The 17096-nt window shown below is 34.2% G+C and overlaps 1 protein-coding gene across 2 annotated transcripts; it reads right to left on the bottom strand.

Annotated features, from left to right (window-relative positions):
- Positions 1-8264, bottom strand: LOC109160173 (ubiquitin carboxyl-terminal hydrolase 14). Of its 2 annotated transcripts, none has more exons than XM_019308385.1 (19): positions 8126-8264; positions 7496-7667; positions 6509-6621; positions 6066-6402; positions 5735-5829; positions 5312-5445; positions 4701-4757; positions 4482-4559; positions 4225-4279; positions 3457-3537; positions 2706-2904; positions 2577-2631; positions 2383-2505; positions 2132-2220; positions 1962-2051; positions 1017-1184; positions 807-925; positions 543-669; positions 1-452 (listed from the first exon to the last, which is right to left on the bottom strand). In XM_019308385.1, exons 1-19 carry the CDS (start codon positions 8219-8221, stop codon positions 274-276), a joined length of 2367 nt encoding a protein of 788 aa, XP_019163930.1. In that variant the 5' UTR covers positions 8222-8264; the 3' UTR covers positions 1-273. The 2 variants fall into 2 exon arrangements, with proteins under 2 accessions (XP_019163930.1, XP_019163929.1); XM_019308384.1 differs by having other exon boundaries at positions 2577-2634; positions 8126-8263.
- Between the last annotated feature and the right edge of the window lie 8832 nt (positions 8265-17096).

Genomic DNA, 17096 nt, shown 5'->3' with positions numbered 1-17096 from the left:
TACACAATAAACTTTCTAAAAATTACTTCATCAAAAAACATTCAGATATGTTTTACAACATCAAAAGAGTATAAAGCCAAGTGCTTGTGTTTTGGGATTTGAACCCCCCATTAAAGTCAAGGAAGTTGAATTGAGATGGAAGTTGAATGAGTGACTAAGTACTTTGATCTAACTTCATGTATCACAATGATTAACAGAACCAATGTCCACCCTCTAGGCCTCTACTATCCCCTCTGCTATCAACTTGTTTAACCTCTAATCCTCCATCATCATTCAATCACTGAGTCTCTCAAAAAAGTACAGGTATCCCATGTCCAGGGGGGGATTCTTTGAGACCCCAACTTTCTCATCATTGAAAATTACCCATCTACCATCTTTATAGATATGAGCAACGTAATGACCACATTGGGTTGAGGTACCAATATGGCTCACTAGTCCAATCAGCCTATACCCTGTGTTCAAGTAAAAGGAAAACATGGTTCTCAGATATTAATAAGACTAACAAATAACCAAAGGTTGAAAGAAGAGGGTAATAGACTAACTTCCTCCACCATCAGGTAGTGCAGCATCGACTGAAGTTCCATCACTACATGATGTGTCCATATCTGATGTCTCGGAAGCACCGGGATTGTTAAATATCCAATCAGTTGCTTTCTCAATGTCACCACCCTGTCAAATAATATATTTATAAAAGGAGATGTTTAAGTATTTAACAAATGGAAAGCGCCTAACAAAGAATTGAAGTCATGGTATTTGTATACTTCCCAAAACCAGGAAACAAAATAAAAACAATCTGTGTATCATACCGATGCTTTCAGTGCCTTCCTAGCAAGGTCCTCATGAAAACCAAAGGAAACCAATGTATCAACTTGTGATTGATCAATATCAACATTTTTTCCTACTTGGGAAATTGGAGCATCAATGTCTGCAAAGAAAATTGAATACAAATGCACTTCAATTATGAGAAAACGGGTCTGACTTGAACTTAAGATGGCTATATATTCAAAGTAAAATACCTGGATCATCCATGTGAGCAAGCAACCAGTTCATTGCAGCTTCCACTCCAGTATTGGAGGTATTGATAGCAGCCTTTTGACAATGAAGAGAGCTAAATCCCATTGACATAAGTTGGGTAACAATACCCTCATCAGCTAGAAGTTTTTGTTCCTCAGAATCCCCAGCACCTATCCAACATAAACAACAAATGTCAAATGTTAAATATTAAACTTCAATATGTTGAATATTCTCTATCAAAGATTGCAAAAGAGAAAAGTTCACTTTTGGTCCCTTTACTACACTAGCATTCCAAAAATTAATCCACAATATCAAATTTTCTTTAGTCTTGTAAGATTTTAAGTTTAAAATAGACAGAAGTATAGTGGGATGAAGAGTATTTATATAATTTACTTTGCCTTTTCTTTTATTCCTCTTCACATCCAAGTTCTTCCTCATTTCACTAATTTCAAACCCTAATTCCCCAACACATCTCATCTTCAATTATGAATTATGGTTTTGAATGTGGGAAAAATAATCGACTTGATATAAAGATAACTAAAAGAGAGGGCTTACAGAACTACAAGGAAAAACAATCCCTTCAATCCAACCTACTTCTGCCCATTTTAACCCAAAATCTAACAGATTTGCAATAACTCAATAAGCCAATTTTGAAGTCAACAACCAATTTTGAGTTTGCCACTAATTGTAGCAAATTTCAGATACCAATGATCTATCATACAAATGTTAACAAAATAGTAAAAACACCATTACCAATGTAAAATACCCTAACTTTACATCATACAATTTCATATGCTCTTTGAAAAAGTTTCTTTAACGTTAACGCATGCAAGAATCAAAATTTTCTATTTAGCTGATTAGATGTAGAATATATTAACAGAAGAAGATAGCAAAGGAAAATATTTCATTTAGCAGTGAACTTCAGGAATATCAAAAGCAAAACATACCGCCTTCAGGTAATAGCTCTTCTCCAGGTTGAAGGCCCCTGCTACGCATATCACTTATGTCTATGGTGTCAGGGACATCAATATAAACATCTAGAAAGGCAAACCAGAAAAATAACAAAAATTAAATCCTGCCAATTAAAGACGTAGATAGCACCAGAAGAAAGACATACCTAGTTTCTTAGGTACCCATCCTTCCTCCATGACAAATTTCCGCATGTGCAAGACCAGATAATCAGGGAAGGAAGTCAACCCAGCAGTTCTATGAGAAACACAAGCAAAGACAACCATCAAAACAACACCATGATGTGCAATTGAATTAACTTCTATTAGCTTCACTAATTCATGAAGCAGTCTTGAACTAGCTATGATAGCCCAAGTGAACTCAATCAAGGCTTAATAAAAAGTAGAGTTAAATGCTCACTTGGTTGCTGTTGTTCTTGTCTTTAAAGCAGAGCTGTAAAAATCATGAATCTCTTCTGGAGATGAAAAGCAGTCTAGGCAATCCTTCAAAGGCACCCTTGGGCGAACAATTTCATCAGCTGGCCTGAGAGAATTCAGTATGTTTAGTAAGAAAGACACAAAATGGAAACACATTCTATGCTTGTCAGAACTTACATTTCCTTTCCTTCTGCAGCCTTCTCAGCCTTTGACTTTTGAAACTCTTCAAGCTCTTCTAAAATGCCAGAACATGAAATATAAGAATAAAGACGGAATATTTTGCAATAAGAAAGATAGAGCACTCACTTTTGTTAATAGCCTTGTCCAGAGGAATATTTAGTGAGAGGATGTAGTCATTCCTTTTGTTGTAAGCCACTTTACCAGATGGACATTGTATACGTTCTTCAATACCAAATTTGAAACTCCTTGAAGGATCAATCTTAGAGTTCCCAGAATTCATTCGTTCTACTTGATCAATAAAATGCAGGAAAAACTCCAAAGCATCCTATACGCAAATCATTGTCAACCAACTACAGTAATAATCTAATACAGAGTAGTAATAAGCAATAATGTTTTTTAAATCATATAAAAACCTAGAGAGTTGCAAGGACAATGAAGCATATTGACTAGAAATTGAATATTTGAATCAACCACATAAAGCGTACATCATTTCAACTACTGTTTATATACAGATTAACAAAAAATGTACTGCATTATGAATGCAATTCTTACAATATATTATCAAGCACGGGGATGAAATAATTATTATTCATTTACCACATACGTATAGGGATAAGTATGTTTTGATAGTAATTACTGAATTAATAGAAAGCAACAAGTGCCTTGCTTATTTTCAATTTACTATAAGATAAATGAAGTGTGAATAAATGCAGGGACAAAATGACAACAAAACTACAAGTTTGTGATCATCTGCTCATCCACAGCTAAAAGAAACTCTCATTATGCTATATAATGGCAGGTACCAGTTCTATGAACTCGGCATTCTTACTAAATAAAAATTCAAACTAGTTCTAAATGTCCAAGCATGTGAACATACCTGTTGTCTCATAGTTGAAAAATCAGGATGGCTTGCAGCAATAACTGACTTGAACATACGAGGACGAATACCCTCCAGTTTCTGGAATATGAGAAAAAGATAACAGTGTAAAAGGATGTCAAAACACATCATTGGAGCATGACTTGCTTTGTTGTGAAGTTCTATAACATGTCCCAAGTCTTTGTGATAATATATGGATATGCAAATAGCTAAGAAAGTGGAATATATCAGTTCAGTCAGTCAGAAAGATTTATTTGTGCAGCTCCTATCTCCATGTTTCGAAGGAATTAAAATGACCTTCGAAAATTAAATGATGTTTTTTGGGTACTACCTTATCCTTTGGTTACATGGGGAGTATCCTAACCAGTCTCTTTTGATGAGTGCTTAGATTGTTTCAAACTTGTAAAGACCTGTGTTGCACCACTTTTTTCACTACCATATCTGTTAGGTGGCACCCTTTTCTTTGGGTTACAAGAGGAGTATCCTAATCACACTACTCACTTTTGTTGGGAGGTTTAGATAGATTCAAACTTGTAAAGGCCTGTGTTGTGCCTCTTTTTTCTGGCCATTATTTTTGGGTGGTAGACCCTTGGTACCGTTTAATTATTCCTTTTACTTATCAGGACAAAGAAGTTAAGTCAAAAAGCTTAGCGGTCTTAAACTAGACTTTTGAGTATTTGCAGTATAATCTTTCCGGAAACTTAAAATTCTGTTAATAGCAAAAGAGAGGAATAATGCCTGAAGGAAATGATTGTGCACCATACATACCTCTGTACCCGGAACTGAGTATTTACCAGAAAGCAAGCCATGGGCAAGTTTTGTACTGACAAATAAAGGGAAAATGTCAAAGACAGCCCCATAGAACTAACAATGAAATATTTAATATTTCTAGAACTTTGTGATCTAATCTAATCATGTGCTAAAAATATATGTTAAACAGAGGAATAAAGAGGCCAATTACAAGGAACCACAATTAACATTCCTGGAAATGAATGTTCATTATAGAACTATAAGCTAAAACTTACAGCTGCATGTTAAGGTCTACAGTTGGATCAGCAGGAGCCATAGTAAAAGCTGTTTTCAGACTCTGTTCTAGAAAGTACCTAATAGAGATTACACAAAATGGTAAATCCAAAAATGAAAAGCAAGACTCTGTTCCAACAAGTACCTAAAAGAAATTAAGAGCAATATTATTCTAAATATGGAGCTGACTAATGCATATTAAATTGGAGGGAAAAACTTACCGGGTACAAAATAAACGTGTTGAGAACACAACTTGCATTGTTGCAGCCAAATAGCAACTGCCAGGGAAGATTAAAAAATATATTAGAAAGATGAAAGAAGTATAAACAATTGATAGAAAGCTCAACTAAGCCTTAGTCCCAATTAAGGTGGCGTTTGGTTGGGGACTTTGGTACTCTTGGATTTGATACTCATTACGACATTACCATTGTTTGTTTGCCTACTTTTGTTGTCCTACTATTGGTTTCAAATCCTTTAGTACTCATAAAGCCCATCACCATTTCCCTCCCCTACTTTTGAACAATAGAAAAAAAAAATGAAGAAAAATAAATAAATAAATCATTGTTCATGCATTCAATATGGAACTTGATATGTGTGTATATATGCAATATATATTTTAATATTTTATTTATTTTTATTTTAATTACTTATTTATTTTGATTCCAATTCCTATTTACTACCAAACAAAAAGACTTTGTCTACTTAGACCCATTACAATTACCAAGTATTTAATTCAAATTATGACTCCGATTCCAATGTTTGAACCAAACGCCCCCTTAGTTGTGGTTACAATAAAAATTTAGGGAAACACGCTAAACAAAACTAGCAATACCTGTTGCCAAGATTGACAAGTCCTGTATATCCTGGTCCAAAAAGTGGTTCAACATCCTGTCCAGTTTCTTGAATCCGGTTCCAGTCAAAGTTGAAGTTTTGATCAAGTTCTCTTTCAGCAGTTGTCATTTCAGTCTTTACAAGAGAAAGTGATAAAGGAAAAAAGTAATCAATCAGCTACTTTGGACTCATCACAGTACAAAAAAAGATATGGCAGCAGATTCAAATTGCAAATGGACAATAGCTTTAAGAGACAAGATTTAAGGAGGCAGAGTAAAACAGACAACACAAAGAAATTCACAACCCATAGGTTCACAGTTGGATTTTGTAAACACCATGAACATAATATAGCAACACATCAAGCAGAATTTTCTGAGCGCCTAGAATTTCATATAGAGCTTTCTCAAACAACAAGGGTACTGACCTTCTGTAATGAGGAAAAATCAATACCAAAGTGAGCAAGATGTTGTGCTAAAAGTGGGTCCACGACACTATCGTCTTCCGGATAAGAATAAACATCTGAGCTGCCAAAATATAGAACTCATGAGCAGTACATTTAACTCAAAAACAGATATAGATAAATGAAACGTGTGTTCCCTATTGGGTTTAGAATATCCAATACATGTAGCTTCAAGGCCACATTATTTGGGGACACTTCTCATTCACACTATTTCTCACCCAACTGTCCAATGTTACATGCCCAAGAAGGGTAAACAAACCTATAATGTTATCTCTATGATTTAAGATCGCATTACCTGCTCCCTCTAAATCAGCTGTTATTGTTCCAAGCTTGACTGCTAGAGGATAACCAGTTTCTCTGTAATGGTTAACAGCATGGTCATTACCACCACTTCCGTCCCAATTTCTCCTACCACAAAGGATTGTCCCATCAGTTAGATTCAGCCAAAGATTTTCAGTCTTATCACATTTGGAACACTTCCACCCTGATGGAGGAACAACAACACCATTGTCAAGCTGTACTAGTTCCATGGCATATTTACTGGTCAGTTTCTTATCAGCTGTCCAGGCAGCAACTTGCTCTTTCCTCTCAGCACTCTCAGCCAATAAAATAGCATCAACAGCCAACCTTATCTGTAATTTTATATAGCAGCAAAACCCAAATGTCACTCTAGAAAACAAGACACTTTTTGCATGACACATTTCCACACGTGTAACAATTAGAAAAGGGGATACTCACCTTCTCTGGCAACTCAACTGAAGGAAATGGAAGAGTCAAATAATCTGGCAATAAGACTATTTGATAGCTCTCATCATACTCAGGTTCATTGTTATCAAAACCACCTTCAAGACCTAGAAAGACAAACACACAAACAAGATGGACTATCAATATTAATGGAACACTTATTTGATGGGAAAATCTGAGATATAGTAAGTAACAAAATGCTGGCCCAAGCCAAACACAGCCCTCTGAACTGGGCATGATATAATGCATTGCAACAATAGTTTATGATCCTATAACCATCAAATAGCAAAAAGTCCTTCATGAAGTCAATAATACATTAATAAGTTCTCAATTTACAGAAGATCGGAGATGCAGGCTTTCATTTTCCATATGAATTAGAAAACAAAAAGAAGCTGTTCATATTTTAAACTTTCATCTCCTGGAATGACCTCAGGTGCCTACTCACGTAAGTTCAATGACTAAAGGTTGTGCCACATGAAATTTAGTCCTCAGCCATTCAGTCACAGAAAATGAAGGAATTCCAAAGCTAAAGTACAGCAGTTTTCAGTTGGACCACCTAAACCAACAGCCTCCTTTATCCCCCAGCCCTCAACAATCAAAGAAATCATAAAATAAAGAAGGGGATCGATTACATTAAACATTATAAATACCCTATTTCTTCACCACAAGATTGCCAAACCAAATAGTGTTAGTGTAAGCCATCCTCATATATGTGTAAGAAGCACATGCTTACAATCATGAAAAATGAGCATATAGCGCATCTAGGAACACATATACATAAGTTTGGCTAACACATCAATAGAAGACAAAATGCTACGATATAGATGGCTTACACCTAGCGGCTTATATAATTGCCACCAGAATTTCACAAGGGATAGATATCTACAAACATCAAAGTATAGAAAATTAAGTAACACTGTAATTGAATTTTGAAACCTACTACCACTGCACTGCTCAATCTACATTACAAGCTTAACCTACCTATAGCCAAAAGAGTTGGTTTCTTGGAAGGTCTATCTTCATCAACTGCCTTCACGGTCTGCTTTATATGCAAATAAACTGGGTTTCCAGTCTTTTCATAGTTCCAACCTACATACTCCTTTCCAAATGCTAAAAAAGTGCTCATGTCAACAAACAGTCCACCCTCAGATTTCTGTAAAATGTAACAATTAAACACCATCAAAACATCATATATACCAGGCTTCATCACACCAGATCAGTAGCAAATAATGACTTCAATCAGTAGCATTAGAGAGTAAAATATGTTCATAATAATTTGCAGTAGTACAACAGAAGAGCAGTAGCTTTACAACTTAGTAAACAGGCAACATTATTTTGAAACAACTTTGAAAAATTAACAGTTGCGTTCCAAACATAATTGATACTCCGTAACTGATAAACCCTAACAAGCTCAAAATGAAGTAAAGTCAAGAATTACAATCATCGATATCAAGAACGAAAGCAAAAACAAAAAGCAAAGAAGTTCTAACTGGAAATGAAAAAATCAAACTATAAACCAAAGACGAATAGGCTAGCAAATATAAACACAGAACCAAAAGCGAAGAAAGCAGTAAATGCATACTGTTAGATCAAACGGTATGTATGAATTACCGGAGTATCGAAGGAGACGCAGCATTCATGCTTGTAGATTCGAGTTGTAGGCTCTGGAATCCGAACTCGGGAGAGATTCGATCGAAGGAGCTCCATCCAATTTCAAACTATATGTATCGGTGTGTGAAAACTGAAAATGAAGTTGTATCAAGTGTGCGTACATATATAGTGTACATATTCCTTGCCCAGTGGTTAAGTTAGGGGTGGGGACGGGTCGGATTCGGATCAAACTTTCAAGTTTCAAAGTCTTGTTCGGGTATCCATTGGTCCGGGCCGGATTGTATATCCTCCCCAATGCGGCAATGACCATTACTTTCTGCCCTGTTTGATCCGTACCTGAAACTGATCAGCCCAATATCTAGTTCACCCATGAGTTAATTCCATTATATGTTCCTTATTTTTTGTGACAATTCTAAATTTAGTCTCACATTATCGTTTTAGTCATTTACATTTCAGATTATCATTTTTTGAACACTTTTAGTTCTTTTAGTCTCACATTCCGGTTTTAACCAATTTAATTAGTTTAGAACTTTACTAAAAATCAGTTGAAAAAGATGGTTACTAAAAATCAGAGGTTCCCTAAAGTTCTAAACGAATTAAACCTGTTGAAACCGAAAAAATAACAAAAGAGAAATATGAATAGACAAAAATACCCTTACTAAAAATTTTTTAAAAAAAAAGTCATAATAAAGACTAAAAGTGTCCAAAAAATGATATTCTGCGATGTAAAATTACAAAAACGATAGTCTGGGACTAAATTTGGAATTGCCACCAAAGACAATGGACCTTTGGTGGAATTAACTCTTCACCAATCATTATACCGTACACCACATAGCACTGTGCACTTCGCACATCTCAAAACAACGTCGTTTTTTTAAGTTCTGTGGGAAGTTGACGCGACAGAGTGTATATATATTATGTTATATAATTATGTACATAATGTTATACCATTATATACATTATGTTATACAATTATGTACATTTGAAACATGGAATTTATGTGTATTATGTTAAGAGTTTATGTGTATTATGTTTTATGTTAGATTATGTGTATTATCTTTTCAAAAAAGAGTATGTGTATTTTGTTATACAATTATGTACATGCTATTATACAATTACGTACATTTTCGAAACATGAGAATTTTTTTTAAAGAAGTTAACAGCCTACACACGGAAAGCGAAATTATAAAAAAAAAAGTACAAAACAATGTCATTTTGCACCAGGGCGCATAATACAATGTGCGCCCTGGTGCACGATATAAATTGCCCTAATTCACGGCAAAATGAGCAATTTATGTTGTGGAGTTGTGTCCACTTTGCAAGGTGGACACGGTTTCAAAACTGTTCATAATTATGAATATATAGCTCAAAAATTATGAACATATAGTTTTGTAATTATGAAATAGAGATTCAATAATTGTGAATATGAAGTTCAAAAAGTATGAATATATAGCTTTATAATTATGAACATATAGTTCAGTAATTATGAACATAGTGTTCTGTAATTATGAATATAGAGTTCAATAATTATCAATATGAAGTTCAAAAATTATGAATATATAACTTTATAATTACGAACATATAGTTCAATAATTATGAACATAGAATCGTGTCCACCTTGCAAGGTGGACACAGTTCCACAACATAACGATTGCTAGTTCACGGCAAATTTTAATATGGATCACGGTCTATGTAGCAGTGTGAACCATAATGTATGTATCATTTTAATTACACTTCAATTGACAAAAACTAGTGTGAGACGGGTCGGATCTTTGATTAATGATGTCAAAGATCCGACTCATTAATCAAAGACTTGACTCATTAATCAAAGATTCGACCCGTCTCACGGATTGAGACCAGTGAGACGGTATCACACAAGTGTTACCCACTTTAATTTCATTTGACAATATTGCTATCCTTTTCAGTTTTATTTTCCCTCCACACTAGTTTGTTTCTTTATAGCAATACTAGTAAATTACTCGTGCGATGCACGGACAAATATTTTTATTATATATTTAAATAATAAAAGTAATGATGAAATTATAAACAATTATAATATTTAAAAGTGTACATTTATTTTAAATTATAAGATTTGTATATTAGTGTTGAAATTGATTATTTAATATAAAAATTATATTAGGAAAAGTCTAAACAAAAAATAAAAGGAAGAGCATGGCTAATCCATATTATTTTAAATAACAAAAATATACTATTATCAAATGAAGGAAATTTCTATGTTTAATTACCATAGTAAGATTAAAGTGTTAAATACAGGTTGGTAATATGAGCCCGTTTATTTTTCTTTTAATTATGAATGTGTATGTTTATTTTCCTTTAATTACCCACAATTATATGTGTATGTTTAATTTTTTATATGGGTAGGAAAATTTATCATTAATTCCAATGAGGTCGTTTTATTATGATTACTATATGGTAATTAAAGAGTATATATTATTCTTAATTAATTAATATTATACTAATTATGGAGTCCATGTAATCTGAAGGATGAGGAAGAACTGCACCAATCTGATCAATGAGGAAGGTAACCGGGTTATGGATAAGGAGCTTTTAAAGACCATGGTGAGAAACTTCTTTGTCAGCCCTTTTACTGAGGAGGAAGGGCCTAAGTCAACCATTGATCTTCCCAATCTTTTTCCCATGATCAATCCGGAGACATGAGTCTGGGAATGACATTTACAGAGAGTGTACTATCGATGAAGTCAAAGGTGCGCTTTTTGATATGGAACCTTACCAAGCCCCGGGATCGGATGGCTTCCACGCGGAGTTTTACCAAAAATCGTGGAACATTATGGGCAAATCTCTGGTCAAACACACACAAGATTTCATGAGCAAAGGCACATTATCTGAGGGTCTTAATGACACCTTAGTTGCCCTTGTCCCCAAAACCAATCATCCGGACAAACCCTCTCATTTTCGTCCGATCAACCTATGCAATGTGGCATACAAGGTTATTACTAACAGAATTAAAGACATCATTCATCAGACTATTGGATTCCAGATAGACAAATAACGGACAACATAGTCATCTTCTAAGGAACTCTTCATTCCATGAAGAAGAAGACGAGAGTTGTTGGTCAAATGGACATCAATATTGATCTTGAAAAAGCGTATGACCGTATTTCCTGGCATTTCATCGAGGATACTCTTAAGGCCGTTGGCTTCGAACACAGATGGATCCAAGGGATCATGCACTGCATTGAAACGACTAGATTAGCCATCATATGGAATGGGGAACACCTTGACTAGATTAAGCCGAATAGGGGAATAAGATAGGGAGACTCGATATCCCCGTATATTTTTATCTTGTGCATGGAGAGGCTTAGTCACATCATCAAGGACGCCATTGAAGCAGGAACTTGGCGTGGGATCAAATGATCTAGGTACGGTCCTACACTTTCACACCTCTTTTTTGCTGACGTCCGTATTTTGTTTGTAGAAGTCTCGAAAAAACAGGTCAAGGTGGTGAAGCAATGCCTTCAATGCTTCTACAATGCTTCGGGGCAAAGGGTGAATCTCCATAAGTCACAGGTTTTCTTCTCCAAGAATGTCGATGAATAGAAAGCCCAGAGTATCACCCAAGATCTTGGTATATGCAAGACTGAAAATCTTAGGAAGTATATGGGGTTCGTGCTATCCACAACCGGGTTAATAGAGATTTGTTGTCTCAAGTTATGGATAGGATAAAAGGTAGACTCGAGGGCTGGAAGGCGAAGATGCTCTCATTCGCTAGAAGACACGTGGTAGCCTAAAGTGTTCTCTCTAGTATTCCTTTTGAGTCATTTCCATTTTTGGTCCTAGGCTTAAAGGGGCGTGGACAGTTTTCATCCCCATAAAAAAAAATTGCCAATTAATAGCCACACTTATTGGTCATTAGACACTTTTGGTCCTCCGTCTTGAAATTCGTCTGTTGACCGTCTAATTGAAGGGCAAAATTGTCTTTTTATGATGTCGTCTTCTAATCTTAAACGAAGTTGTACACTATTAGACGGTCAACTTTTTTACGGTGGTTGACTCGCCGAAAATCGGAAAAATGGCAGATTCATTTACGATGCTTCCAGGAGGCCAGATCGATACTCAAATGCATCAAATTGACGATCTATTGAGTGATCAACTGCCGGATTGTATTCTCTTTCCAGAAATCGCGTCCGAGTTGCGAGAGCGAGGAGGCATGAAACTCCGATCTGGAAACAGAGGTGCGTTCATTAATCAGAAGCGGTCGATTGAAGGTTTTCCAGTAAAATCGTGGTTGCATGGCCAGAATGCTTCTCCAATTGGGGGATGTTCAGAGAAATTTGCTCAGACTGGTTGCGATACTCCTTCGATTTGCGATCGTGAGGAGAGGATTGAATCTAGAGCGGTAGTCAAGTTTACAGAGGTGGAATGGAATTTGAAGGCTGAAATCGGGAGGAATTTGACTGTAGTAGGGCGATTTGGGAAAAATCGGCCTGCGATTGAGGCGATTAGGGCAGAGTTTCATGCGAGTCTTCGCATTTTGGGGGAAATACAAATTGGATCCCTAAATGCAAACACAATCCTGATTCGATTCTGAAGATGATTGCAAAAGAATTTTGGTGAGAAACCGTGCAATGGTGGCTGGAGCAAACATCTGGTTCTCGCGGTGGTCTCTGAATTGGCAGAGCTCGTCGCGTGTCCAGGATTGAGTATAGCTTCGTCTAAGATTAGAAGTCTAGGATTAGAAGAAGAGAACATAAAAAGACAACTTTGCCCTTCAATTAGACGGTCAACGGATTTCAAGACGGAATACCAAAAATGTCTAATGACCCATAAGTGTGGCTATTAATTGTCAATTTTTATTATAAATGATGAAAATTGTCCACGCCCCTATAGGTCTAGGACCAAAATGAAAATGACTCATTCCTTTTTTTTATACTATGTAATCTATGTGGCTTTTGGAAGGTGTTTGTGACGAGATTGAAAGGAAAATTAGGCATTTCATTTGGAATGGGGGGCAGAATGGCAGTCATCTTCATTTAGTGAAATGGGACACCATCACCTCATCTGTTGAAGCTGGAGGCTTAGGTATCAAATGCGCAAGAGATATGAACAATTCGGCTGTTGACATTTAACTGCTGCTTTGTTTTTTTTTTTTTTTTTTTGTTTTTTTTTTGTTTTTTTTGTTTTTTTTTTGTTTTTTTTGTTTTTTGTTTTTTTGGGGTTCCCCCCTCTGTTTCCAAAAAAAAAAATAATAAATAATAATAATAATAATAATAATAAAAAATACAAAGTAGAACTTGTCTAAAAAAATTACTCCATATAATAGATGAAAATAGATTATCGGAAAAAGTTTGAAGTTGTTTATATCCAATAAATTTATAATTAAAATATATAGGATTTTAAAAATAGAATGAAGTCAATTTTAATAAAAAATAAATAAAATTAGTCACCACTTGGAGGGGAAAAAAAAGAGAACAAATTAATTTTTTTATTTGTTAAAAGATAAAAGACAAAATAAATTATAAACATAAAATGAGTAAATTTTATGTCCTTCCATTATCATTTGATTATTATGTCATTAATTGTGTTTGTGATTATTTTTAATCAACTTTGTTTTGTTCTTTAAAAAAAATATATAGCTTGGGTTAAAAATTATTTATTTGTTTAAAGAGTAAAAACAAAATAATTAAATCAAAAAAGAGAAGGTTGTGAGTTCGAGCCTCAGTGGAGGCGTTATTGGCTCTTTGTGTTTCAGTAGGTTGAGAAAGTATATGAACAGATACTACAATGTAATAGGGCCAGTAGCATTCAAAAAAAAAAATCAAAAAAGAGAAAATAAAAAGAGCAGATATTATGATATATTAAAACGTACTTTGTAAGTTGTAAATCATATGAAAAAAGAATACTAAGTAGATTCATTGTAAAATTATTTTTTTTAAAGCACAATTGGATCACATCGTTTATTGTGTTGAATCCCCTGCCCTCCCCCCTCTTTTTTTTTTTAATTAAAACAAAATCTAGTTGATTGAGATGAAAGAATTAATAGGCACATATACATTTACTAGTGTTTGACCCGTGCGATGCACGGGATGTAAATTACATAAACATTAATTATGTTTATGTTATGTTAAAAATTGGTTGAAGCAATACAGTAAGAATTTGGTATATATAATCATTCATTATATTTGGGAGATCAACAAAAACCATCTCAAAATGGTAGAAATAGTATAAAGGTGATGGTAATATAAAAATAATACATTAGAAAACTACAAATTATTGAAAACTTCATGATATACAACTGTGTTCTAGGCCAAACTTACCATTTGTCACAATACTTAATGGCGTACTTAGCGAACTTTGGAAAACACCAATAAGCAGTTTACTATTGACTGCACTCCGGCTGGATTCAATTGGCGACACGTAGGCTGCATCAGTGATATTACTATTCTCATTCGCTGCAACGTAAACACATATGTCTATCACATATCATACATCATTCGTTGGAACAATTTTTGACAATAATAACAAATTATACTGTAATTATCCAATGATAGTTCGTAATTGATGTCACTATTGTATTGTATAATAATACCGATAGTTTTAATCCAATATTTCAAATTTTATATTTAACTATATTATCACATTATTTTTTTCATAATATGTCATGATAATAATATTATATAATGATATATCTTTTAACCATAGGTGTTTTTATATAGCAATGTCCCGTTTTTTAGAAATAAGGAAAATGATATTAATCTTCGTAACCGTTTTATTGTTTTTATTACTAATAACCTTTAAATATTAAATTTTAAAATAATACTAAATATTATAATTACAACCAATATTTTGTTATTATAATAATCACATTAATGATTCAGACTAATATTTGGCTAACAATTATTTATAAGAACAATAATAATCAGAATATTAATAATCACAATCATAATAAAAATAGAAATAATCAGAAACTTTTAGACTAATAAAATTATTAATAACATAAATAATTCAATAATAATACTAATATTAATATTAATAATAATAATAATAATAATAATAATAAATAAAATGGAAATGACAGTGAGAATGGTCTCAATGATGTCGCTTTCCTAATCCCTTGAACGCTCATTGTGAGCTCATTTCGCCGGCAATCCACCTGGTTTGTCTCTCTAAAAATAGAGCTGAGTAAGGGTTTAGGGTTCGATTGGTGAGTCTCGTGTACTCTGTACTATGGATTGACAATGAAGATGATGTTTGTGTGGAGCATCGACTGACAAATAGCTCTCGGCATACTCGACGTCTGAGTGTTCATAGTACGGTCACAGCCACAAATGGGAGGTTTGATCTGGACTATCAACGCACGGTTCGCTCCGGTGAACACTATAGTCTCCGGAGTTCATGGGTACATACAGATCGGACATTTTTGGTCATAAATGTGTGCGATTAAGGTCGGTGACCATTTTTCCGATTCGGTGGTTCAGCTATTCGATTTGGAAAATAACAACAAAACTGGGTATGTATTACTAACCTAATTATTCTACGCTGTTCAGATGTATATATAAATAGGGCTATTGATAGCGTTTACTTATTAAATATGTAGAAGTAATCCGATTATACAACACATGCATATGAATTTTGCTAACCGTTGAATTTTTAGGATGATTTTTAATTTGCATCGGAGAAGCTAGAATTCGTTGGTTAATAAGTATATTTTTTTAATTATTTTTTTACAGTGTGCCGAACTATTTCTTATAATCTCTATCTATATAGGAAGACAGATAGCTATAATAAAGATAGAAGTGTACTAAGATTTACCTTGGTTGTTGCTGGGATGCTTCCTCTTCGACCCAATGGTGGTTGTAGATGTAAGTTTCCTCATGTATTCTTAGGGAGATGTATTGATTAGAATAAGGAATTGTTTAGGTGGTGTTTAAAACAGCTGTTTAAACTCTATGTGTTGATTATATAGTTGAAAAGAACTACTCAATTAATATTTGGAGACAACATTGGAAATTGGCCATTATAATGGCTTTTGGAATACTGAAAGGTTTAGTTGTGCTACTTAATGCACAGGGAAGTCCATTAACATAGGTAGATGAATATTATTAGTAATTGCATTCATACTAAACTGGAATTGTCAATTTTTATTGGAATGTAAATAGGTTTCTTATTTAGTTAACATAAACTAATAAACTTTATGTCATTTTGCAGGTAGGCAGTAGTCGGTTCAAGCCCACAAATACTGATGGTTGTGATAGGATTTATTTGATAATGATCTTTGTTTGCGACTGTTGTATTTAGACATGCTTCGAGGAGCCTAAAGATAAGTTTGTGGTCCATCTAATGTGCTTTACAATAAAGATACACATTACTTGCTGATATTGTTTGAGTGTTGTTAAACTATCTAATGTTAATGATGAATTAATTTGTTTAATTGTAATCCTCCACTTGCAGGTAAGCTGGTACACGTACATTGTATTTATGTCCATTAATTTGTGGATGGTTCATAGATACAAAGTTGGAGTACAGAATATTGTATATACAGTTGCTTCGGACTATTAAAAGATAAGTTTTAATACCCTTGTATGGCTCAATCTGGTCACGCATTCAAATGTTAGTCAAGCATAATAATTTCCTTACATTGTTCGTAACTAAGAATAACTTTAAGGCAGTTATTCAGTTAATTCAAAATCCCCCAAATGCAGGTAAACTACAGATCAAAAGGTCTTCAACTAACATTACTTAAGGACGCTTGCTTTTAACCAAAATTGTTGTCAACAATTGGTAAGTCCCTAATAAGCTGTAAGATCCTAATTAATTTGCTGAAAGTCGTTTTTTAGCTTTAACGGTTGTTGATTCAACTGCAGGTAAGATGCAACATAATCTACATTGTATAAAAAGGTCATTGAGGAGATAATCATCTGTACATTGTTGTCAACAACTGGTAAGTCCCTTAGTCCTCAATTATGAGTGCTGGGAAACACATTTTTACTTT

The sequence above is a fragment of the Ipomoea nil genome, unplaced genomic scaffold (genome assembly GCF_001879475.1).
Source record: "Ipomoea nil cultivar Tokyo-kokei standard unplaced genomic scaffold, Asagao_1.1 scaffold2845, whole genome shotgun sequence".
Lineage (NCBI taxonomy): Eukaryota > Viridiplantae > Streptophyta > Magnoliopsida > Solanales > Convolvulaceae > Ipomoea > Ipomoea nil.
This window is presented reverse-complemented; position numbering and strand designations above follow the sequence as displayed.

What these genes read in the sequence shown, in the direction of transcription:
- LOC109160173 (XM_019308384.1), bottom strand. Translation starts at nt 8,221, where the DNA reads ATGGAGCTCCTTCGATCGAATCTCTCCCGAGTTCGGATTCCAGAGCCT. An exon ending in ACCAACTCTTTTGGCTATAG is followed by an intron (nt 6,622 to 7,495) that starts GTAGGTTAAGCT and finishes TTGTCTTTCTAG; the next exon opens with GTCTTGAAGGTGGTTTTGAT. An exon ending in AGAGCTATTACCTGAAGGCG is followed by an intron (nt 1,185 to 1,961) that starts GTATGTTTTGCT and finishes TATGTTGGATAG; the next exon opens with GTGCTGGGGATTCTGAGGAA.